At 58.4% G+C, this 23,462-nt stretch overlaps 5 protein-coding genes across 5 annotated transcripts; 1 reads left to right on the top strand and 4 right to left on the bottom strand.

The window, feature by feature from the left end:
- Positions 1-321, bottom strand: LOC142595173 (feather beta keratin-like). Its single transcript, XM_075722743.1, has one exon. The coding sequence runs from the start codon at positions 319-321 to the stop codon at positions 1-3; it is 321 nt and encodes a 106-aa protein (XP_075578858.1).
- A 650-nt stretch (positions 322-971) lies between these two features.
- Positions 972-3,611, top strand: LOC142595292 (uncharacterized). The gene is made up of 4 exons (XM_075723038.1): positions 972-995; positions 2,199-2,473; positions 2,847-2,913; positions 3,261-3,611. Exons 1-4 carry the CDS (start codon positions 972-974, stop codon positions 3,609-3,611), a joined length of 717 nt encoding a protein of 238 aa, XP_075579153.1.
- Positions 3,612-7,543: 3,932 nt separating this feature from the next.
- LOC142595264 (feather beta keratin-like) lies at positions 7,544-7,864 on the bottom strand. Its single transcript, XM_075722998.1, has one exon. The coding sequence runs from the start codon at positions 7,862-7,864 to the stop codon at positions 7,544-7,546; it is 321 nt and encodes a 106-aa protein (XP_075579113.1).
- Positions 7,865-15,086: 7,222 nt separating this feature from the next.
- On the bottom strand, positions 15,087-15,407 carry LOC142595265 (feather beta keratin-like). Its single transcript, XM_075723000.1, has one exon. It carries the CDS (start codon positions 15,405-15,407, stop codon positions 15,087-15,089), a length of 321 nt encoding a protein of 106 aa, XP_075579115.1.
- A 7,223-nt stretch (positions 15,408-22,630) lies between these two features.
- On the bottom strand, positions 22,631-22,951 carry LOC142595309 (feather keratin 1-like). The gene has a single exon (XM_075723049.1). The coding sequence runs from the start codon at positions 22,949-22,951 to the stop codon at positions 22,631-22,633; it is 321 nt and encodes a 106-aa protein (XP_075579164.1).
- Positions 22,952-23,462: the final 511 nt, after the last annotated feature.

The raw sequence follows: 23,462 nt of genomic DNA, 5'->3' as shown, positions 1-23,462 counted from the left end.
TTAGCAGGGGAGGCATGGTCTGCCGCGGTAGCAGCTGCCAATGCCGGAGAGGCCAAAGCCGGAGAGGCCGGAGCCCCCGGAGTTGATGGGCACTCCCGCAGAGCTGAGGATGCTGCCAACGGCAGCGGAGGTGGAGGATCCGACGGCGGTGCTCTGCGGGAAGGAGCTGAGGATGGGGCCGGGCAGGGTCACCACCACGGGGGAGGGCTCGATGACGACGGTGGAGTCCTGGCACTGCCGGACACAGGGCTCATTGCAGCTGTTGGCCAGCGGGGTCGGGCCGCAGGGCCGGCAGGGCAGGCACGGGTTGTAGCAGGACATGTCTTGTGGCTGGAGGTGCGCCTGGGGGAGAGGGCAGGAGAAGCAAAGCATGAGCGGTGCGTGAGGAGCAGCCTGTCACTCCAACACGAGGGAGAGAAAGCATGAGCTGGAGCCGAGAGCTGGAGGTGTTGTCGGGAGGCCCAGGGCTTGTCCTTTCCTTCAGCCCAAGAGAGCCCTGCCAATAGCAACCGAGCCCAGGAAGATCCCTTCCTAGCCCATAGCTCAGGACACACCTCAGCCAAGCCCCAGCTTCTCTCCATGCCACACCTTCCACCCCTTTCCTTCTCCCATGACAAGCAGCACCATGACCCAGCCTCAGACAAAACGACAGTTTTGTGTTGAGAAATCCTAGAGGAGGATGAGGCGAAGGAGGACGAGCAGGAAGAGCAGAAAGGGCTTCGGACTCACCTTGTTCCCAAGGAGATGGAGGCAAGAGGAGCGGATGAGAGAGTGAGGAGAAGGGCCCGCTTTTATACTGCTCCTGCACCGCCCCAGGCCCACAGTCACTGCACGCGGGCAGCAATTTTCCAGCACACTCACCTCCAAAGCAATGGCACAGGTGAGGATTTGGGTTTCGTCAAAGCTGCCGTTACGTTTCCTCATTTTTTGACATGCCCTTTAGGCCTCAGACGCTCCTTTCAAGTATCGAGATGAAAGGCTCCAATGTATCCCAGGTAGGAACACATCGGTACAGGCAGATGTGCTCCGAGTGCTGGAGGGCTCTGTGCAGGCAGCGGTATGTTTCTGGGGAACTCTGTGAGGTTGTTTTCCACCCCCATTACAGGAAGGTGCACATAGCGTCCCACCAACATTGCCCTCACGAATGCCATGATTGCTCAACAAGCCCCGTGGAGTTGGGTCCCTCCTCACTACCAGGGGAGTGTGTTGGGGCTCGGGACAGCACCTTGTTCCTCCCATTCTCCTCACACCACCACGCACGTTGCCCACACGCTTTGGACCCTGACCAGCAGGAGACACTTTTGCAAAACACGCTGACCATCCTGTGAGCTCCTGAAGCTGTGGGAGTGCCAGCAAGAAGGTCATCCCAAGGGCAATGGCCGCTGGGGCTGCCTGGAGCTGTGTACAAGGGTACGGCCCAGTACTCAGACCAGTTTTCCAGGGTTATGGATGGAGCTGCCCTGGCCAGAGGGGAACTCAGCCATGCATGGGACATGGGCCTGCAGACCGCACGCCCTCCTGGCTTGGCCTCACGCCAAAAGGCTGACACACGGCCAATCCAAAATTAGACTGTGACTCGCCACGGCTAGGGAGAGTCTGTCCCAGGAAGCTTGCCTACTGAAGGCATTCCCTTGCCCTCCTGCGACGCGTCCCAGCTGCCTCCGTGTCTGCAGGGCAGGGAAGTGCATCACCTCCCTGATGTAGTCTGAGAGCTGTTCTTGTACCCAGGGCCCTTCTGAGCACAGCCCCTCCCTGAGCATCCGCAGGCACGTGGCACTGCACGGTCCTGACAGCCCTCGCTGGCTGGGGAGTCTGGGCAAGTTTCCTTGCCTCCGCAATGGTGCTGGGTCGTGCTCCTGGCCGAGGAGGCCTTTGGGGCATGGGAAAGAAGGCATGCTGAAGCGCTAATGCCAGGAGAAGATGCAGCGCCTGAGACCCAGAGATGAGGCCCACACAGTGGGGAGGAGTTTTCTGCAACTCCCTTGGGTGCTTGGCATCTGGTCACATGTACTCAGGTCAGTCCAATCTGTTTCAATGTTCCTAGGGCTGATCCTCCTCTACTGTGGGAAAGTCTTCTCTCGACAGTAAATCCTACCAGGAAAGACCACGGCCAAGAACCCTCGGAGTACCTCCACCTTTCCTGTAACCCCTGCCCTCTTCCGTTCAGCGCTGCAGCTGTCTTTGACCAAGCCTCGTAGCTGACCGACCTGGAAGAAGACCTTCTTGTTGCCCTCCGCATGCTTTGCGTGATTCAACGCCAGGTGGCCTTTGGCTTTCCTAACCCCAACCCTGCATACCCAGACAGCCTGGCAGATGTTCTCCCCAGACCAAAGGACAGCGAGAGGAAGACAGCTGAAACCATTGGCACAACCTGGCTGCCTGGAGCTGCCACAGCTAGGGACCATCGGAGCGAGCTCAGAGAGAGGGAGGAGAGAGAAGCACGTGGCACGTCCTTAAAGAGAGGGGCCTTTGGGTGCTCCGCTGCCGTGGGCAGCGCCGGGCAGAGCTGGGCCTCTTCCTGCAAAGGGAGTTGCAAACAATCGCACTTCACTGCCCCAGGTCAACTTCCCCTGCCTGCACAAGACCCCTCCACCACTTGGGGCTTGGCTTCTGCCCATGCTGACACAATTCTGACTGGGATATCCTTGGGATCTCTTACTGGCACGCAAAAGGAGCCGGCATCGCACACCAGGCATGTTCAGAAATGAGGAAGTGAAATGACGGCGTTGACGGAAACCAAAACACAACCCGTGCCATTAGGTAGGATGTGTTTCTTTGGAGGTGAGTCTGTTGGAAAATTACTGCCCGCGTGCAGTGACTGTGGGCCTGAGGCGGTGCGGGTGCAGTATAAAAGCGGGGCCTTCTCCTCACTCTCTCACCCGCTCCTCTCGCCTCCATCTCCTTGGGAACAAGGTGAGTCTGAAGCCCTTTCTTGTCTTACACCTCCTTCTCCTTCTTCTCGTCCTCCTGCACCTCCTCCGTGACTTCTCAGTGCATACCTGCCTCTCTGTCCCATCCTGGGCCTTGAGGCTGCTTGCCATGGGAGAGGGAAGGGAGCAGAAGGTGTGGCACGGAGAGAGGTTGGGGCTTGGCTGAGGCGTCTGTCTCCTGAGCTATGGGCTAGGTGGGGACCTCCCTGGCCTTGGTCGCTCTTCGTGGTGCTCATTTGGGCTGGGGGAAAGGGTCTCCTTCGTTGCGGGGGTAACAGGCTGCTCTTCAACCACCCCTCGTGCTTTGTTGTCCCCTGCCCTCTCCCACAGGTGCACCTCCAGCCACAAGACATGTCCTGCTACAACCCGTGCCTGCCATGCCCTCCATGCGGGCCCTGCGGCCCGACCCCGCTGGCCAACAGCTGCAATGAGCCCTGTGTCCGGCAGTGCCAGGACTCCACCGTCGTCATCGAGCCCTCCCCCGTGGTGGTGACCCTGCCCGGCCCCATCCTCAGCTCCTTCCCGCAGAGCACCGCCGTCGGATCCTCCACCTCCGCTGCCGTTGGCAGCATCCTCAGCTCTGCGGGAGTGCCCATCAACTCCGGGGGCTCCGGCCTCTCCGGCTTTGGCCTCTCCGGCATTGGCAGCTGCTACCGCGGCAGACCATGCCTCCCCTGCTAAAGCTGCTGGCGATGGCCCTGGGGAAGGCCCCCAGGGACCCACAAGATGGTACCGGACTGGGGACGGAGCATCGCCTTGTTGCTTTCCGAGGGGCTCAGCAAGCCCAGCACCCCCTGCAATAGGGTGGGGCCAGCCTGCGCCCTAGGAAAGCACGGCCCATGCCTGCCTTTCCCCTCCTCCTCCCTCTCCTTTCCCTCCATTTTTCCTTGTTCTCTTGTGCTGCCCCGGGCTGCGAGCCCCACAAAGCCAGCACAGGGAGGACCTGCTGGCCCTGCTCCCTCTCTGGGGCAGGCAGATGGACACCAGGCGTGATCTCTGCCACAGCCGTGGGGCTCCTTTCTGCCCCTGGTGCTCCCTGTACTGGGACCTCCACTCAGAGCGACCTTGTTGTACTCTTTTGACTCATTAAAGTTCTGCTGCATCCCAGCCCATGCGTCTGTGTCATCCTTTCCCCTGCAGATGCTCTCCCAAGATGCCCAGGGAGATGGATGTTGCTCAGGGCTGGGTCTGGGAGGGGGAGTTTGGGGATTGTTTTGCAGTGACTCTTAACACAGCCTTGCATTGAGTACACTCTTCTCTGCCTAGCTGGCTCGGGGTGGAATTCCCCAATCTAGTTCAATGACTGCTATTCCTTTTGTTGTTGCGGTGGGTTTTCTTTGGCTGGCCACCAGGTGCCCACCGAGCTGCTCTCTCTCTCTCTCTCCTTCTCACAGGACACCGGGAGAAAATATGACAGAGAAACTCATGGACTGAGACAAGGCCACGGTGATCACTTCTCAATTTTGGTCACAGCCAAAACACACTCAGCTTGGGGGAATTAATTTCATTTACGACTAATTAGTTGTAAGGAGAGGGAGAAATAAGAACAAACCGAAGAAACACCTTCCCACCACCCCTCCCTTCTTCCTAGACTCAATTTCACTCCTGACTCTCCTACCCCCTCTCTGCAAGCAGTGCAGCAGGGATGGCGAATGGGCTTGCTCTCAGGCCATAATACTTTGTTTCTGCCGCTCTTTCCTCCTCACACTCTTCCCCTACTCCAGCGCTGAGTCCCTCCCACGGTATACGGTCCTTCACAAACGGCCTCAGCACAAATCTTTCCCACAGACTGCAGTTCTTCAAGGGCTGCTTCAGCACGGGTCCCCCATGGGCCACAGGTCCTGCCAGAAAACCTGCTCCTGCATAGGCTTTCCAAGGGCTGGGGCTTCTTTCAGGGCATACCCACCTGCTCCAGCGTGGGTCCTCCACAGGCTGGAGCGTGGCTATCTGCTCCACCATGGCTCTCCACGGTCTGCAGGGGGACAACCTGCCTCATCATGGTCTTCGCCACGGGCTGCAGGGGAACCTGGTCTCCAGCACCTGGAGCGCCTACTTCCCCTCCTTCTCCGACCTGCACTTCTGCAGAGTTGTTTTGCTCACATTTTCGCACTCCTCTCTCACAGCTGCTGCACGGCTTTTTTACCGTTCCTTCCGTACGCTTTCACAGAGATGCTACCGATTTCACTGACTGACTCAGCCTTGGCCAGCGGCACATCCGTCTTGGAGCCGGCTCAAACTACCGATGTCTAACACAGGGGCAGCTTCGGTGTCTTCTCACAGAAGCCACCTCCGCAGCACCACCCCGCTACCAAAACCTTGCTACATAAACCCAATACGGTCATGCACCCCTCTTCTCTTTGCACAACAAGCTCAGCACTGTGAAGCAAGCCGTCAGGAGGGAAGGGATGAATGTGCGACTGACAAGGCAGGTGCAGTGGCTTCCCAGAGAGCCCAGGAGAACCTGTCCTAACCACAGCATTGAGCTTTAGTGTTGTGGGGTGAGGAGAAGACCAGGTGGGAAATAAAAGCATGAAAACGGAAAGGGAAAACACCGCCACAGCATTTTTGGGAAAGCATTGTCCCAACAGCTGGGGTCCACAGGTCTTGTGGTCTTCTAGCTGGTGCAGAGGTGCTTTTTGCTATCTTTTGTTTCTTCCCACAGAGCATTCAGGAGAGCTCCTGCACACTGCCTGTCTCCTCGGCGGGGAAGCTGAGCCCCTCCTTCTCATTGCTGTCCCTATCCCCAGTGGGCAGAGGCACAAAAAGGTGGTCCTGGGACCGTAGGATCATGCATGGCATAACCAAGTTGCAAAGGACCTCCAGAAGTCATTGGGCCCAACCCCTTGCTCCAAGCTCAGTCAGCCATGAGCGTCCAAGGAGGGTGACTGGACAACACCCCCAGGCAACCTCTTTCACTGCTTGACTCTCCTCGCCATCCTGGCCACCCTCTGCCGAACGTGTTCCACTTGGTCGAGGTCTTTCTTGCGTTACAGCCCAAAACTCGCCACAGTGTTCTAGATGCCATCAGGTGAGTGCTGAGCAGAGCAGAAGCGTCGCTCCCATCAATCTCCTGGCTACACGCCTGCTCATATAGCCCAGGTTGTCGATGCCGGTCCTCGGTGTCCGGGAACAGTGCTGGGAGTCGCACCTGTTTTGATGGGGCTACCACAAAAGCACCTTTCCCTGGCCCTGCTTTTGGGCTGCTGCTTGTCAGGGGCTGAAGGGTGTGTGGGGAGACAGGGTTGGTTGCTACCAAGCCAGCTGCCAATCAGCACCAGCAGACCGATGCCCAGCCAGTCTCTGAACAAGGGCTACTTTGGAAAGACTGCCCACAGTTTTATTGCTGACCATGATGTTATATGGCATGGAGTAGCCTTTTGGTCAAATCGGGTCCCCTCCCTGGCTCTTACCCACACCTAGTTTGCTCTTCAAGGGGGCAGAGTGAGGAAGAGAGATGGCCTTGGTGCTGTGCAAGGACTGCCCAGCAACAGCTAAAGCTTTGCTGTGTAACCTACACATTTCAAACACAGCACCATACGGGCTGCTATGAAGAAAACGGCCTCCATCCCGGCCAGATCCAGTACAGCCTGGTGCCCCCATTCCCTCTCCTGCTGTCCTCTGGGGCCATTTTCTGCTTGAGCCTCCTGCCCCAGAACTGTGGCAGCCAGGGCAAGAGGAATTGCCGACTGCCCTCTCCTCAGCTTACGGGGCCTCCCGCAGCCCAGACTCCTCAGCCGAGTTCAGATGTGGCCGTTCGCTTCTTCCACGGGACACGCACCACAGCCAAGAGAGCACGTCTGGGCAGAGGCACAACAAAGCCGGGACTGATGGTCAGGGGCTCTGGAAGAGTCAAAAATGCCTTCCTCGCATGCAGGTGACAGTGACCAACGGGAGCAAGCTGCACTATGTCCTACCCTACCCTCCTTTGGGGAATTGTGAAGAGTCACCACGTCTACCATGCACCCCCTAACATCCCCACAGCAACTCCGTTCCTCCAGAGCGTGTATGTCAGGAATGTCCACAAAGAGAAGGGCTACGCAGAGGCAACAAACATTCTCTTAACAATCTCTGCACCAACATAGTCAGCCACCTCCTCATAGAACCACCACTGAGCAACATCCGTCTCCCCGGGCATCCTGGGAGAGCATCTGCAGGGGAAAGGACGACACAAAGGCACAGGCTGGGATGCAGCAGCACTTTAATGAGTCAAAGGAGGGAAATGAGGTCACTGTGAGTGGAGGCTCCAGCACAGGGAGAACCAGGGACAGATAAAAGCCTGTGCCCCGTGGCTGTGGCAGAGATCACGCCTGGTGTCCATCTGCCTGCCCCAGAGAGGGAGCAGGGCCAGCAGGTCCTCCCTGTGCTGGCTTTGTGGGGCTCACAGCCCGGGGCAGCACAAGAGAACAAGGGCACTGCAGGGAAAGGAGAGGGAGGAAGAGGGGAAAGGCAGGCATGGGCCGTGCTCTCTGAGAGCCCAGGCCGGTCCCGTCTTTATGCAAGGGGTGCTGGGCGTGCTGAGCCCCTCGGAAAAGCAGCAAGCCGATGCTCCGTCCCCAGTCCGGTACCATCTTGTGGGTCCCTGGGGGCCTTCCCCAGGGCTATCGCCAGCAGCTTTAGCAGGGGAGGCATGGTCTGCCGCGGTAGCAGCTGCCAATGCCGGAGAGGCCAAAGCCGGAGAGGCCGGAGCCCCCGGAGTTGATGGGCACTCCCGCAGAGCTGAGGATGCTGCCAACGGCAGCGGAGGTGGAGGATCCGACGGCGGTGCTCTGCGGGAAGGAGCTGAGGATGGGGCCAGGCAGGGTCACCACCACGGGGGAGGGCTCGATGACGACGGTGGAGTCCTGGCACTGCCGGACACAGGGCTCATTGCAGCTGTTGGCCAGCGGGGTCGGGCCGCAGGGCCGGCAGGGCAGGCACGGGTTGTAGCAGGACATGTCTTGTGGCTGGAGGTGCGCCTGGGGGAGAGGGCAGGAGAAGCAAAGCATGAGCGGTGCGTGAGGAGCAGCCTGTCACTCCAACACGAGGGAGAAAAAGCATGAGCTGGAGCCGAGAGCTGGAGGTGTTGTCGGGAGGCCCAGGGCTTGTCCTTTCCTTCAGCCCAAGAGAGCCCTGCCAATAGCAACCGAGCCCAGGAAGATCCCTTCCTAGCCCATAGCTCAGGACACACCTCAGCCAAGCCCCAGCTTCTCTCCATGCCACACCTTCCACCCCTTTCCTTCTCCCATGACAAGCAGCACCATGACCCAGCCTCAGACAAAACGACAGTTTTGTGTTGAGAAATCCTAGAGGAGGATGAGGCGAAGGAGGACAAGCAGGAAGAGCAGAAAGGGCTTCGGACTCACCTTGTTCCCAAGGAGATGGAGGCAAGAGGAGCGGATGAGAGAGTGAGGAGAAGGGCCCGCTTTTATACTGCTCCTGCACCGCCCCAGGCCCACAGTCACTGCACGCGGGCAGCAATTTTCCAGCACACTCACCTCCAAAGCAATGGCACAGGTGGGGATTTGGGTTTCGTCAAAGCTGCCGTTACGTTTCCTCATTTTTTGACATGCCCTTTAGGCCTCAGACGCTCCTTTCAAGTATCGAGATGAAAGGCTCCAATGTATCCCAGGTAGGAACACATCGGTACAGGCAGATGTGCTCCGAGTGCTGGAGGGCTCTGTGCAGGCAGCGGTATGTTTCTGGGGAACTCTGTGAGGTTGTTTTCCACCCCCATTACAGGAAGGTGCACATAGCGTCCCACCAACATTGCCCTCACGAATGCCATGATTGCTCAACAAGCCCCGTGGAGTTGGGTCCCTCCTCACTACCAGGGGAGTGTGTTGGGGCTCGGGACAGCACCTTGTTCCTCCCATTCTCCTCACACCACCACGCACGTTGCCCACACGCTTTGGACCCTGACCAGCAGGAGACACTTTTGCAAAACACGCTGACCATCCTGTGAGCTCCTGAAGCTGTGGGAGTGCCAGCAAGAAGGTCATCCCAAGGGCAATGGCCGCTGGGGCTGCCTGGAGCTGTGTACAAGGGTACGGCCCAGTACTCAGACCAGTTTTCCAGGGTTATGGATGGAGCTGCCCTGGCCAGAGGGGAACTCAGCCATGCATGGGACATGGGCCTGCAGACCGCACGCCCTCCTGGCTTGGCCTCACGCCAAAAGGCTGACACACGGCCAATCCAAAATTAGACTGTGACTCGCCACGGCTAGGGAGAGTCTGTCCCAGGAAGCTTGCCTACTGAAGGCATTCCCTTGCCCTCCTGCGACGCGTCCCAGCTGCCTCCGTGTCTGCAGGGCAGGGAAGTGCATCACCTCCCTGATGTAGTCTGAGAGCTGTTCTTGTACCCAGGGCCCTTCTGAGCACAGCCCCTCCCTGAGCATCCGCAGGCACGTGGCACTGCACGGTCCTGACAGCCCTCGCTGGCTGGGGAGTCTGGGCAAGTTTCCTTGCCTCCGCAATGGTGCTGGGTTGTGCTCCTGGCCGAGGAGGCCTTTGGGGCATGGGAAAGAAGGCATGCTGAAGCGCTAATGCCAGGAGAAGATGCAGCGCCTGAGACCCAGAGATGAGGCCCACACAGTGGGGAGGAGTTTTCTGCAACTCCCTTGGGTGCTTGGCATCTGGTCACATGTACTCAGGTCAGTCCAATCTGTTTCAATGTTCCTAGGGCTGATCCTCCTCTACTGTGGGAAAGTCTTCTCTCGACAGTAAATCCTACCAGGAAAGACCACGGCCAAGAACCCTCGGAGTACCTCCACCTTTCCTGTAACCCCTGCCCTCTTCCGTTCAGCGCTGCAGCTGTCTTTGACCAAGCCTCGTAGCTGACCGACCTGGAAGAAGACCTTCTTGTTGCCCTCCGCATGCTTTGCGTGATTCAACGCCAGGTGGCCTTTGGCTTTCCTAACCCCAACCCTGCATACCCAGACAGCCTGGCAGATGTTCTCCCCAGACCAAAGGACAGCGAGAGGAAGACAGCTGAAACCATTGGCACAACCTGGCTGCCTGGAGCTGCCACAGCTAGGGACCATCGGAGCGAGCTCAGAGAGAGGGAGGAGAGAGAAGCACGTGGCACGTCCTTAAAGAGAGGGGCCTTTGGGTGCTCCGCTGCCGTGGGCAGCGCCGGGCAGAGCTGGGCCTCTTCCTGCAAAGGGAGTTGCAAACAATCGCACTTCACTGCCCCAGGTCAACTTCCCCTGCCTGCACAAGACCCCTCCACCACTTGGGGCTTGGCTTCTGCCCATGCTGACACAATTCTGACTGGGATATCCTTGGGATCTCTTACTGGCACGCAAAAGGAGCCGGCATCGCACACCAGGCATGTTCAGAAATGAGGAAGTGAAATGACGGCGTTGACGGAAACCAAAACACAACCCGTGCCATTAGGTAGGATATGTTTCTTTGGAGGTGAGTCTGTTGGAAAATTACTGCCCGCGTGCAGTGACTGTGGGCCTGAGGCGGTGCGGGTGCAGTATAAAAGCGGGGCCTTCTCCTCACTCTCTCACCCGCTCCTCTCGCCTCCATCTCCTTGGGAACAAGGTGAGTCTGAAGCCCTTTCTTGTCTTACACCTCCTTCTCCTTCTTCTCGTCCTCCTGCACCTCCTCCGTGACTTCTCAGTGCATACCTGCCTCTCTGTCCCATCCTGGGCCTTGAGGCTGCTTGCCATGGGAGAGGGAAGGGAGCCGAAGGTGTGGCATGGAGAGAGGTTGGGGCTTGGCTGAGGCGTCTGTCTCCTGAGCTATGGGCTAGGTGGGGACCTCCCTGGCCTTGGTCGCTCTTCGTGGTGCTCATTTGGGCTGGGGGAAAGGGTCTCCTTCGTTGCGGGGTAACAGGCTGCTCTTCAACCACCCCTCGTGCTTTGTTGTCCCCTGCCCTCTCCCACAGGTGCACCTCCAGCCACAAGACATGTCCTGCTACAACCCGTGCCTGCCATGCCCTCCATGCGGGCCCTGCGGCCCGACCCCGCTGGCCAACAGCTGCAATGAGCCCTGTGTCCGGCAGTGCCAGGACTCCACCGTCGTCATCGAGCCCCCTCCCGTGGTGGTGACCCTGCCCGGCCCCATCCTCAGCTCCTTCCCGCAGAGCACCGCCGTCGGATCCTCCACCTCCGCTGCCGTTGGCAGCATCCTCAGCTCTGCGGGAGTGCCCATCAACTCCGGGGGCTCCGGCCTCTCCGGCTTTGGCCTCTCCGGCATTGGCAGCTGCTACCGCGGCAGACCATGCCTCCCCTGCTAAAGCTGCTGGCGATGGCCCTGGGGAAGGCCCCCAGGGACCCACAAGATGGTACCGGACTGGGGACGGAGCATCGCCTTGTTGCTTTCCGAGGGGCTCAGCAAGCCCAGCACCCCCTGCAATAGGGTGGGGCCAGCCTGCGCCCTAGGAAAGCACGGCCCATGCCTGCCTTTCCCCTCTTCCTCCCTCTCCTTTCCCTCCATTTTTCCTTGTTCTCTTGTGCTGCCCCGGGCTGCGAGCCCCACAAAGCCAGCACAGGGAGGACCTGCTGGCCCTGCTCCCTCTCTGGGGCAGGCAGATGGACACCAGGCGTGATCTCTGCCACAGCCGTGGGGCTCCTTTCTGCCCCTGGTGCTCCCTGTACTGGGACCTCCACTCAGAGCGACCTTGTTGTACTCTTTTGACTCATTAAAGTTCTGCTGCATCCCAGCCCATGCGTCTGTGTCATCCTTTCCCCTGCAGATGCTCTCCCAAGATGCCCAGGGAGATGGATGTTGCTCAGGGCTGGGTCTGGGAGGGGGAGTTTGGGGATTGTTTTGCAGTGACTCTTAACACAGCCTTGCATTGAGTACACTCTTCTCTGCCTAGCTGGCTCGGGGTGGAATTCCCCAATCTAGTTCAATGACTGCTATTCCTTTTGTTGTTGCGGTGGGTTTTCTTTGGCTGGCCACCAGGTGCCCACCGAGCTGCTCTCTCTCTCTCTCTCCTTCTCACAGGACACCGGGAGAAAATATGACAGAGAAACTCATGGACTGAGACAAGGCCACGGTGATCACTTCTCAATTTTGGTCACAGCCAAAACACACTCAGCTTGGGGGAATTAATTTCATTTACGACTAATTAGTTGTAAGGAGAGGGAGAAATAAGAACAAACCGAAGAAACACCTTCCCACCACCCCTCCCTTCTTCCTAGACTCAATTTCACTCCTGACTCTCCTACCCCCTCTCTGCAAGCAGTGCAGCAGGGATGGCGAATGGGCTTGCTCTCAGGCCATAATACTTTGTTTCTGCCGCTCTTTCCTCCTCACACTCTTCCCCTACTCCAGCGCTGAGTCCCTCCCACGGTATACGGTCCTTTCACAAACGGCCTCAGCACGAATCTTTCCCACAGACTGCAGTTCTTCAAGGGCTGCTTCAGCACGGGTCCCCCATGGGCCACAGGTCCTGCCAGAAAACCTGCTCCTGCATAGGCTTTCCAAGGGCTGGGGCTTCTTTCAGGGCATACCCACCTGCTCCAGCGTGGGTCCTCCACAGGCTGGAGCGTGGCTATCTGCTCCACCATGGTTCTCCACGGTCTGCAGGGGGACAACCTGCCTCATCATGGTCTTCGCCACGGGCTGCAGGGGAACCTGGTCTCCAGCACCTGGAGCGCCTACTTCCCCTCCTTCTCCGACCTGCACTTCTGCAGAGTTGTTTTGCTCACATTTTCGCATTCCTCTCTCACAGCTGCTGCACGGCTTTTTTACCGTTCCTTCCGTACGCTTTCACAGAGATGCTACCGATTTCACTGACTGACTCAGCCTTGGCCAGCGGCACATCCGTCTTGGAGCCGGCTCAAACTACCGATGTCTAACACAGGGGCAGCTTCGGTGTCTTCTCACAGAAGCCACCTCCGCAGCACCACCCCGCTACCAAAACCTTGCTACATAAACCCAATACGGTCATGCACCCCTCTTCTCTTTGCACAACAAGCTCAGCACTGTGAAGCAAGCCGTCAGGAGGGAAGGGATGAATGTGCGACTGACAAGGCAGGTGCAGTGGCTTCCCAGAGAGCCCAGGAGAACCTGTCCTAACCACAGCATTGAGCTTTAGTGTTGTGGGGTGAGGAGAAGACCAGGTGGGAAATAAAAGCATGAAAACGGAAAGGGAAAACACCGCCACAGCATTTTTGGGAAAGCATTGTCCCAACAGCTGGGGTCCACAGGTCTTGTGGTCTTCTAGCTGGTGCAGAGGTGCTTTTTGCTATCTTTTGTTTCTTCCCACAGAGCATTCAGGAGAGCTCCTGCACACTGCCTGTCTCCTCGGCGGGGAAGCTGAGCCCCTCCTTCTCATTGCTGTCCCTATCCCCAGTGGGCAGAGGCACAAAAAGGTCGTCCTGGGACCGTAGGATCATGCATGGCATAACCAAGTTGCAAAGGACCTCCAGAAGTCATTGGGCCCAACCCCTTGCTCCAAGCTCAGTCAGCCATGAGCGTCCAAGGAGGGTGACTGGACAACACCCCCAGGCAACCTCTTTCACTGCTTGACTCTCCTCGCCATCCTGGCCACCCTCTGCCGAACGTGTTCCACTTGGTCGAGGTCTTTCTTGCGTTACAGCCCAAAACTCGCCACAGTGTTCTGGATGCCATCAGGTGAGTGCTGAGCAGAGCAGAAGCGTCGCTCCCATCAATCTCCTGGCTACACGCCTGCTCATATAGCCCAGGTTGTCGATGCCGGTCCTCGGTGTCCGGGAACAGTGCTGGGAGTCGCACCTGTTTTGATGGGGCTACCACAAAAGCACCTTTCCCTGGCCCTGCTTTTGGGCTGCTGCTTGTCAGGGGCTGAAGGGTGTGTGGGGAGACAGGGTTGGTTGCTACCAAGCCAGCTGCCAATCAGCACCAGCAGACCGATGCCCAGCCAGTCTCTGAACAAGGGCTACTTTGGAAAGACTGCCCACAGTTTTATTGCTGACCATGATGTTATATGGCATGGAGTAGCCTTTTGGTCAAATCGGGTCCCCTCCCTGGCTCTTACCCACACCTAGTTTGCTCTTCAAGGGGGCAGAGTGAGGAAGAGAGATGGCCTTGGTGCTGTGCAAGGACTGCCCAGCAACAGCTAAAGCTTTGCTGTGTAACCTACACATTTCAAACACAGCACCATACGGGCTGCTATGAAGAAAACGGCCTCCATCCCGGCCAGATCCAGTACAGCCTGGTGCCCCCATTCCCTCTCCTGCTGTCCTCTGGGGCCATTTTCTGCTTGAGCCTCCTGCCCCAGAACTGTGGCAGCCAGGGCAAGAGGAATTGCCGACTGCCCTCTCCTCAGCTTACGGGGCCTCCCGCAGCCCAGACTCCTCAGCCGAGTTCAGATGTGGCCGTTCGCTTCTTCCACGGGACACGCACCACAGCCAAGAGAGCACGTCTGGGCAGAGGCACAACAAAGCCGGGACTGATGGTCAGGGGCTCTGGAAGAGTCAAAAATGCCTTCCTCGCATGCAGGTGACAGTGACCAACGGGAGCAAGCTGCACTATGTCCTACCCTACCCTCCTTTGGGGAATTGTGAAGAGTCACCACGTCTACCATGCACCCCCTAACATCCCCACAGCAACTCCGTTCCTCCAGAGCGTGTATGTCAGGAATGTCCACAAAGAGAAGGGCTACGCAGAGGCAACAAACATTCTCTTAACAATCTCTGCACCAACATAGTCAGCCACCTCCTCATAGAACCACCACTGAGCAACATCCGTCTCCCCGGGCATCCTGGGAGAGCATCTGCAGGGGAAAGGACGACACAAAGGCACAGGCTGGGATGCAGCAGCACTTTAATGAGTCAAAGGAGGGAAATGAGGTCACTGTGAGTGGAGGCTCCAGCACAGGGAGAACCAGGGACAGATAAAAGCCTGTGCCCCGTGGCTGTGGCAGAGATCACGCCTGGTGTCCATCTGCCTGCCCCAGAGAGGGAGCAGGGCCAGCAGGTCCTCCCTGTGCTGGCTTTGTGGGGCTCACAGCCCGGGGCAGCACAAGAGAACAAGGGCACTGCAGGGAAAGGAGAGGGAGGAAGAGGGGAAAGGCAGGCATGGGCCGTGCTCTCTGAGAGCCCAGGCCGGTCCCGTCTTTATGCAAGGGGTGCTGGGCGTGCTGAGCCCCTCGGAAAAGCAGCAAGCCGATGCTCCGTCCCCAGTCCGGTACCATCTTGTGGGTCCCTGGGGGCCTTCCCCAGGGCTATCGCCAGCAGCTTTAGCAGGGGAGGCATGGTCTGCCGCGGTAGCAGCTGCCAATGCCGGAGAGGCCAAAGCCGGAGAGGCCGGAGCCCCCGGAGTTGATGGGCACTCCCGCAGAGCTGAGGATGCTGCCAACGGCAGCGGAGGTGGAGGATCCGACGGCGGTGCTCTGCGGGAAGGAGCTGAGGATGGGGCCAGGCAGGGTCACCACCACGGGGGAGGGCTCGATGACGACGGTGGAGTCCTGGCACTGCCGGACACAGGGCTCATTGCAGCTGTTGGCCAGCGGGGTCGGGCCGCAGGGCCGGCAGGGCAGGCACGGGTTGTAGCAGGACATGTCTTGTGGCTGGAGGTGCGCCTGGGGGAGAGGGCAGGAGAAGCAAAGCATGAGCGGTGCGTGAGGAGCAGCCTGTCACTCCAACACGAGGGAGAAAAAGCATGAGCTGGAGCCGAGAGCTGGAGGTGTTGTCGGGAGGCCCAGGGCTTGTCCTTTCCTTCAGCCCAAGAGAGCCCTGCCAATAGCAACCGAGCCCAGGAAGATCCCTTCCTAGCCCATAGCTCAGGACACACCTCAGCCAAGCCCCAGCTTCTCTCCATGCCACACCTTCCACCCCTTTCCTTCTCCCATGACAAGCAGCACCATGACCCAGCCTCAGACAAAACGACAGTTTTGTGTTGAGAAATCCTAGAGGAGGATGAGGCGAAGGAGGACGAGCAGGAAGAGCAGAAAGGGCTTCGGACTCACCTTGTTCCCAAGGAGATGGAGGCAAGAGGAGCGGATGAGAGAGTGAGGAGAAGGGCCCGCTTTTATACTGCTCCTGCACCGCCCCAGGCCCACAGTCACTGCACGCGGGCAGCAATTTTCCAGCACACTCACCTCCAAAGCAATGGCACAGGTGGGGATTTGGGTTTCGTCAAAGCTGCCGTTACGTTTCCTCATTTTTTGACATGCCCTTTAGGCCTCAGACGCTCCTTTCAAGTATCGAGATGAAAGGCTCCAATGTATCCCAGGTAGGAACACATCGGTACAGGCAGATGTGCTCCGAGTGCTGGAGGGCTCTGTGCAGGCAGCGGTATGTTTCTGGGGAACTCTGTGAGGTTGTTTTCCACCCCCATTACAGGAAGGTGCACATAGCGTCCCACCAACATTGCCCTCACGAATGCCATGATTGCTCAACAAGCCCCGTGGAGTTGGGTCCCTCCTCACTACCAGGGGAGTGTGTTGGGGCTCGGGACAGCACCTTGTTCCTCCCATTCTCCTCACACCACCACGCACGTTGCCCACACGCTTTGGACCCTGACCAGCAGGAGACACTTTTGCAAAACACGCTGACCATCCTGTGAGCTCCTGAAGCTGTGGGAGTGCCAGCAAGAAGGTCATCCCAAGGGCAATGGCCGCTGGGGCTGCCTGGAGCTGTGTACAAGGGTACGGCCCAGTACTCAGACCAGTTTTCCAGGGTTATGGATGGAGCTGCCCTGGCCAGAGGGGAACTCAGCCATGCATGGGACATGGGCCTGCAGACCGCACGCCCTCCTGGCTTGGCCTCACGCCAAAAGGCTGACACACGGCCAATCCAAAATTAGACTGTGACTCGCCACGGCTAGGGAGAGTCTGTCCCAGGAAGCTTGCCTACTGAAGGCATTCCCTTGCCCTCCTGCGACGCGTCCCAGCTGCCTCCGTGTCTGCAGGGCAGGGAAGTGCATCACCTCCCTGATGTAGTCTGAGAGCTGTTCTTGTACCCAGGGCCCTTCTGAGCACAGCCCCTCCCTGAGCATCCGCAGGCACGTGGCACTGCACGGTCCTGACAGCCCTCGCTGGCTGGGGAGTCTGGGCAAGTTTCCTTGCCTCCGCAATGGTGCTGGGTTGTGCTCCTGGCCGAGGAGGCCTTTGGGGCATGGGAAAGAAGGCATGCTGAAGCGCTAATGCCAGGAGAAGATGCAGCGCCTGAGACCCAGAGATGAGGCCCACACAGTGGGGAGGAGTTTTCTGCAACTCCCTTGGGTGCTTGGCATCTGGTCACATGTACTCAGGTCAGTCCAATCTGTTTCAATGTTCCTAGGGCTGATCCTCCTCTACTGTGGGAAAGTCTTCTCTCGACAGTAAATCCTACCAGGAAAGACCACGGCCAAGAACCCTCGGAGTACCTCCACCTTTCCTGTAACCCCTGCCCTCTTCCGTTCAGCGCTGCAGCTGTCTTTGACCAAGCCTCGTAGCTGACCGACCTGGAAGAAGACCTTCTTGTTGCCCTCCGCATGCTTTGCGTGATTCAACGCCAGGTGGCCTTTGGCTTTCCTAACCCCAACCCTGCATACCCAGACAGCCTGGCAGATGTTCTCCCCAGACCAAAGGACAGCGAGAGGAAGACAGCTGAAACCATTGGCACAACCTGGCTGCCTGGAGCTGCCACAGCTAGGGACCATCGGAGCGAGCTCAGAGAGAGGGAGGAGAGAGAAGCACGTGGCACGTCCTTAAAGAGAGGGGCCTTTGGGTGCTCCGCTGCCGTGGGCAGCGCCGGGCAGAGCTGGGCCTCTTCCTGCAAAGGGAGTTGCAAACAATCGCACTTCACTGCCCCAGGTCAACTTCCCCTGCCTGCACAAGACCCCTCCACCACTTGGGGCTTGGCTTCTGCCCATGCTGACACAATTCTGACTGGGATATCCTTGGGATCTCTTACTGGCACGCAAAAGGAGCCGGCATCGCACACCAGGCATGTTCAGAAATGAGGAAGTGAAATGACGGCGTTGACGGAAACCAAAACACAACCCGTGCCATTAGGTAGGATATGTTTCTTTGGAGGTGAGTCTGTTGGAAAATTACTGCCCGCGTGCAGTGACTGTGGGCCTGAGGCGGTGCGGGTGCAGTATAAAAGCGGGGCCTTCTCCTCACTCTCTCACCCGCTCCTCTCGCCTCCATCTCCTTGGGAACAAGGTGAGTCTGAAGCCCTTTCTTGTCTTACACCTCCTTCTCCTTCTTCTCGTCCTCCTGCACCTCCTCCGTGACTTCTCAGTGCATACCTGCCTCTCTGTCCCATCCTGGGCCTTGAGGCTGCTTGCCATGGGAGAGGGAAGGGAGCAGAAGGTGTGGCATGGAGAGAGGTTGGGGCTTGGCTGAGGCGTCTGTCTCCTGAGCTATGGGCTAGGTGGGGACCTCCCTGGCCTTGGTCGCTCTTCGTGGTGCTCATTTGGGCTGGGGGAAAGGGTCTCCTTCGTTGCGGGGTAACAGGCTGCTCTTCAACCACCCCTCGTGCTTTGTTGTCCCCTGCCCTCTCCCACAGGTGCACCTCCAGCCACAAGACATGTCCTGCTACAACCCGTGCCTGCCATGCCCTCCATGCGGGCCCTGCGGCCCGACCCCGCTGGCCAACAGCTGCAATGAGCCCTGTGTCCGGCAGTGCCAGGACTCCACCGTCGTCATCGAGCCCCCTCCCGTGGTGGTGACCCTGCCCGGCCCCATCCTCAGCTCCTTCCCGCAGAGCACCGCCGTCGGATCCTCCACCTCCGCTGCCGTTGGCAGCATCCTCAGCTCTGCGGGAGTGCCCATCAACTCCGGGGGCTCCGGCCTCTCCGGCTTTGGCCTCTCCGGCATTGGCAGCTGCTACCCGCGGCAGACCATGCCTCCCCTGCTAAAGCTGCTGGCGATGGCCCTGGGGAAGGCCCCCAGGGACCCACAAGATGGTACCGGACTGGGGACGGAGCATCGCCTTGTTGCTTTCCGAGGGGCTCAGCAAGCCCAGCACCCCCTGCAATAGGGTGGGGCCAGCCTGCGCCCTAGGAAAGCACGGCCCATGCCTGCCTTTCCCCTCTTCCTCCCTCTCCTTTCCCTCCATTTTTCCTTGTTCTCTTGTGCTGCCCCGGGCTGCGAGCCCCACAAAGCCAGCACAGGGAGGACCTGCTGGCCCTGCTCCCTCTCTGGGGCAGGCAGATGGACACCAGGCGTGATCTCTGCCACAGCCGTGGGGCTCCTTTCTGCCCCTGGTGCTCCCTGTACTGGGACCTCCACTCAGAGCGACCTTGTTGTACTCTTTTGACTCATTAAAGTTCTGCTGCATCCCAGCCCATGCGTCTGTGTCATCCTTTCCCCTGCAGATGCTCTCCCAAGATGCCCAGGGAGATGGATGTTGCTCAGGGCTGGGTCTGGGAGGGGGAGTTTGGGGATTGTTTTGCAGTGACTCTTAACACAGCCTTGCATTGAGTACACTCTTCTCTGCCTAGCTGGCTCGGGGTGGAATTCCCCAATCTAGTTCAATGACTGCTATTCCTTTTGTTGTTGCGGTGGGTTTTCTTTGGCTGGCCACCAGGTGCCCACCGAGCTGCTCTCTCTCTCTCTCTCCTTCTCACAGGACACCGGGAGAAAATATGACAGAGAAACTCATGGACTGAGACAAGGCCACGGTGATCACTTCTCAATTTTGGTCACAGCCAAAACACACTCAGCTTGGGGGAATTAATTTCATTTACGACTAATTAGTTGTAAGGAGAGGGAGAAATAAGAACAAACCGAAGAAACACCTTCCCACCACCCCTCCCTTCTTCCTAGACTCAATTTCACTCCTGACTCTCCTACCCCCTCTCTGCAAGCAGTGCAGCAGGGATGGCGAATGGGCTTGCTCTCAGGCCATAATACTTTGTTTCTGCCGCTCTTTCCTCCTCACACTCTTCCCCTACTCCAGCGCTGAGTCCCTCCCACGGTATACGGTCCTTTCACAAACGGCCTCAGCACGAATCTTTCCCACAGACTGCAGTTCTTCAAGGGCTGCTTCAGCACGGGTCCCCCATGGGCCACAGGTCCTGCCAGAAAACCTGCTCCTGCATAGGCTTTCCAAGGGCTGGGGCTTCTTTCAGGGCATACCCACCTGCTCCAGCGTGGGTCCTCCACAGGCTGGAGCGTGGCTATCTGCTCCACCATGGTTCTCCACGGTCTGCAGGGGGACAACCTGCCTCATCATGGTCTTCGCCACGGGCTGCAGGGGAACCTGGTCTCCAGCACCTGGAGCGCCTACTTCCCCTCCTTCTCCGACCTGCACTTCTGCAGAGTTGTTTTGCTCACATTTTCGCACTCCTCTCTCACAGCTGCTGCACGGCTTTTTTACCGTTCCTTCCGTACGCTTTCACAGAGATGCTACCGATTTCACTGACTGACTCAGCCTTGGCCAGCGGCACATCCGTCTTGGAGCCGGCTCAAACTACCGATGTCTAACACAGGGGCAGCTTCGGTGTCTTCTCACAGAAGCCACCTCCGCAGCACCACCCCGCTACCAAAACCTTGCTACATAAACCCAATACGGTCATGCACCCCTCTTCTCTTTGCACAACAAGCTCAGCACTGTGAAGCAAGCCGTCAGGAGGGAAGGGATGAATGTGCGACTGACAAGGCAGGTGCAGTGGCTTCCCAGAGAGCCCAGGAGAACCTGTCCTAACCACAGCATTGAGCTTTAGTGTTGTGGGGTGAGGAGAAGACCAGGTGGGAAATAAAAGCATGAAAACGGAAAGGGAAAACACCGCCACAGCATTTTTGGGAAAGCATTGTCCCAACAGCTGGGGTCCACAGGTCTTGTGGTCTTCTAGCTGGTGCAGAGGTGCTTTTTGCTATCTTTTGTTTCTTCCCACAGAGCATTCAGGAGAGCTCCTGCACACTGCCTGTCTCCTCGGCGGGGAAGCTGAGCCCCTCCTTCTCATTGCTGTCCCTATCCCCAGTGGGCAGAGGCACAAAAAGGTGGTCCTGGGACCGTAGGATCATGCATGGCATAACCAAGTTGCAAAGGACCTCCAGAAGTCATTGGGCCCAACCCCTTGCTCCAAGCTCAGTCAGCCATGAGCGTCCAAGGAGGGTGACTGGACAACACCCCCAGGCAACCTCTTTCACTGCTTGACTCTCCTCGCCATCCTGGCCACCCTCTGCCGAACGTGTTCCACTTGGTCGAGGTCTTTCTTGCGTTACAGCCCAAAACTCGCCACAGTGTTCTGGATGCCATCAGGTGAGTGCTGAGCAGAGCAGAAGCGTCGCTCCCATCAATCTCCTGGCTACACGCCTGCTCATATAGCCCAGGTTGTCGATGCCGGTCCTCGGTGTCCGGGAACAGTGCTGGGAGTCGCACCTGTTTTGATGGGGCTACCACAAAAGCACCTTTCCCTGGCCCTGCTTTTGGGCTGCTGCTTGTCAGGGGCTGAAGGGTGTGTGGGGAGACAGGGTTGGTTGCTACCAAGCCAGCTGCCAATCAGCACCAGCAGACCGATGCCCAGCCAGTCTCTGAACAAGGGCTACTTTGGAAAGACTGCCCACAGTTTTATTGCTGACCATGATGTTATATGGCATGGAGTAGCCTTTTGGTCAAATCGGGTCCCCTCCCTGGCTCTTACCCACACCTAGTTTGCTCTTCAAGGGGGCAGAGTGAGGAAGAGAGATGGCCTTGGTGCTGTGCAAGGACTGCCCAGCAACAGCTAAAGCTTTGCTGTGTAACCTACACATTTCAAACACAGCACCATACGGGCTGCTATGAAGAAAACGGCCTCCATCCCGGCCAGATCCAGTACAGCCTGGTGCCCCCATTCCCTCTCCTGCTGTCCTCTGGGGCCATTTTCTGCTTGAGCCTCCTGCCCCAGAACTGTGGCAGCCAGGGCAAGAGGAATTGCCGACTGCCCTCTCCTCAGCTTACGGGGCCTCCCGCAGCCCAGACTCCTCAGCCAAGTTCAGATGTGGCCGTTCGCTTCTTCCACGGGACACGCACCACAGCCAAGAGAGCACGTCTGGGCAGAGGCACAACAAAGCCGGGACTGATGGTCAGGGGCTCTGGAAGAGTCAAAAATGCCTTCCTCGCATGCAGGTGACAGTGACCAACGGGAGCAAGCTGCACTATGTCCTACCCTACCCTCCTTTGGGGAATTGTGAAGAGTCACCACGTCTACCATGCACCCCCTAACATCCCCACAGCAACTCCGTTCCTCCAGAGCGTGTATGTCAGGAATGTCCACAAAGAGAAGGGCTACGCAGAGGCAACAAACATTCTCTTAACAATCTCTGCACCAACATAGTCAGCCACCTCCTCATAGAACCACCACTGAGCAACATCCGTCTCCCCGGGCATCCTGGGAGAGCATCTGCAGGGGAAAGGACGACACAAAGGCACAGGCTGGGATGCAGCAGCACTTTAATGAGTCAAAGGAGGGAAATGAGGTCACTGTGAGTGGAGGCTCCAGCACAGGGAGAACCAGGGACAGATAAAAGCCTGTGCCCCGTGGCTGTGGCAGAGATCACGCCTGGTGTCCATCTGCCTGCCCCAGAGAGGGAGCAGGGCCAGCAGGTCCTCCCTGTGCTGGCTTTGTGGGGCTCACAGCCCGGGGCAGCACAAGAGAACAAGGGCACTGCAGGGAAAGGAGAGGGAGGAAGAGGGGAAAGGCAGGCATGGGCCATGCTCTCTGAGAGCCCAGGCCGGTCCCGTCTTTATGCAAGGGGTGCTGGGCGTGCTGAGCCCCTCGGAAAAGCAGCAAGCCGATGCTCCGTCCCCAGTCCGGTACCATCTTGTGGGTCCCTGGGGGCCTTCCCCAGGGCTATCGCCAGCAGCTTTAGCAGGGGAGGCATGGTCTGCCGCGGTAGCAGCTGCCAATGCCGGAGAGGCCAAAGCCGGAGAGGCCGGAGCCCCCGGAGTTGATGGGCACTCCCGCAGAGCTGAGGATGCTGCCAACGGCAGCGGAGGTGGAGGATCCGACGGCGGTGCTCTGCGGGAAGGAGCTGAGGATGGGGCCGGGCAGGGTCACCACCACGGGGGAGGGCTGGATGACGACGGTGGAGTCCTGGCACTGCCGGACACAGGGCTCATTGCAGCTGTTGGCCAGCGGGGTCGGGCCGCAGGGCCGGCAGGGCAGGCACGGGTTGTAGCAGGACATGTCTTGTGGCTGGAGGTGCGCCTGGGGGAGAGGGCAGGAGAAGCAAAGCATGAGCGGTGCGTGAGGAGCAGCCTGTCACTCCAACACGAGGGAGAAAAAGCATGAGCTGGAGCCGAGAGCTGGAGGTGTTGTCGGGAGGCCCAGGGCTTGTCCTTTCCTTCAGCCCAAGAGAGCCCTGCCAATAGCAACCGAGCCCAGGAAGATCCCTTCCTAGCCCATAGCTCAGGACACACCTCAGCCAAGCCCCAGCTTCTCTCCATGCCACACCTTCCACCCCTTTCCTTCTCCCATGACAAGCAGCACCATGACCCAGCCTCAGACAAAACGACAGTTTTGTGTTGAGAAATCCTAGAGGAGGATGAGGCGAAGGAGGACGAGCAGGAAGAGCAGAAAGGGCTTCGGACTCACCTTGTTCCCAAGGAGATGGAGGCAAGAGGAGTGGATGAGAGAGTGAGGAGAAGGGCCCGCTTTTATACTGCTCCTGCACCGCCCCAGGCCCACAGTCACTGCA

The sequence above is a fragment of the Pelecanus crispus genome, chromosome 18 (genome assembly GCF_030463565.1).
Source record: "Pelecanus crispus isolate bPelCri1 chromosome 18, bPelCri1.pri, whole genome shotgun sequence".
Classification (NCBI taxonomy): domain Eukaryota; kingdom Metazoa; phylum Chordata; class Aves; order Pelecaniformes; family Pelecanidae; genus Pelecanus; species Pelecanus crispus.
Note: the sequence above shows the minus strand (reverse complement) of the source record. Positions and strands in the feature narration are given on the sequence as shown.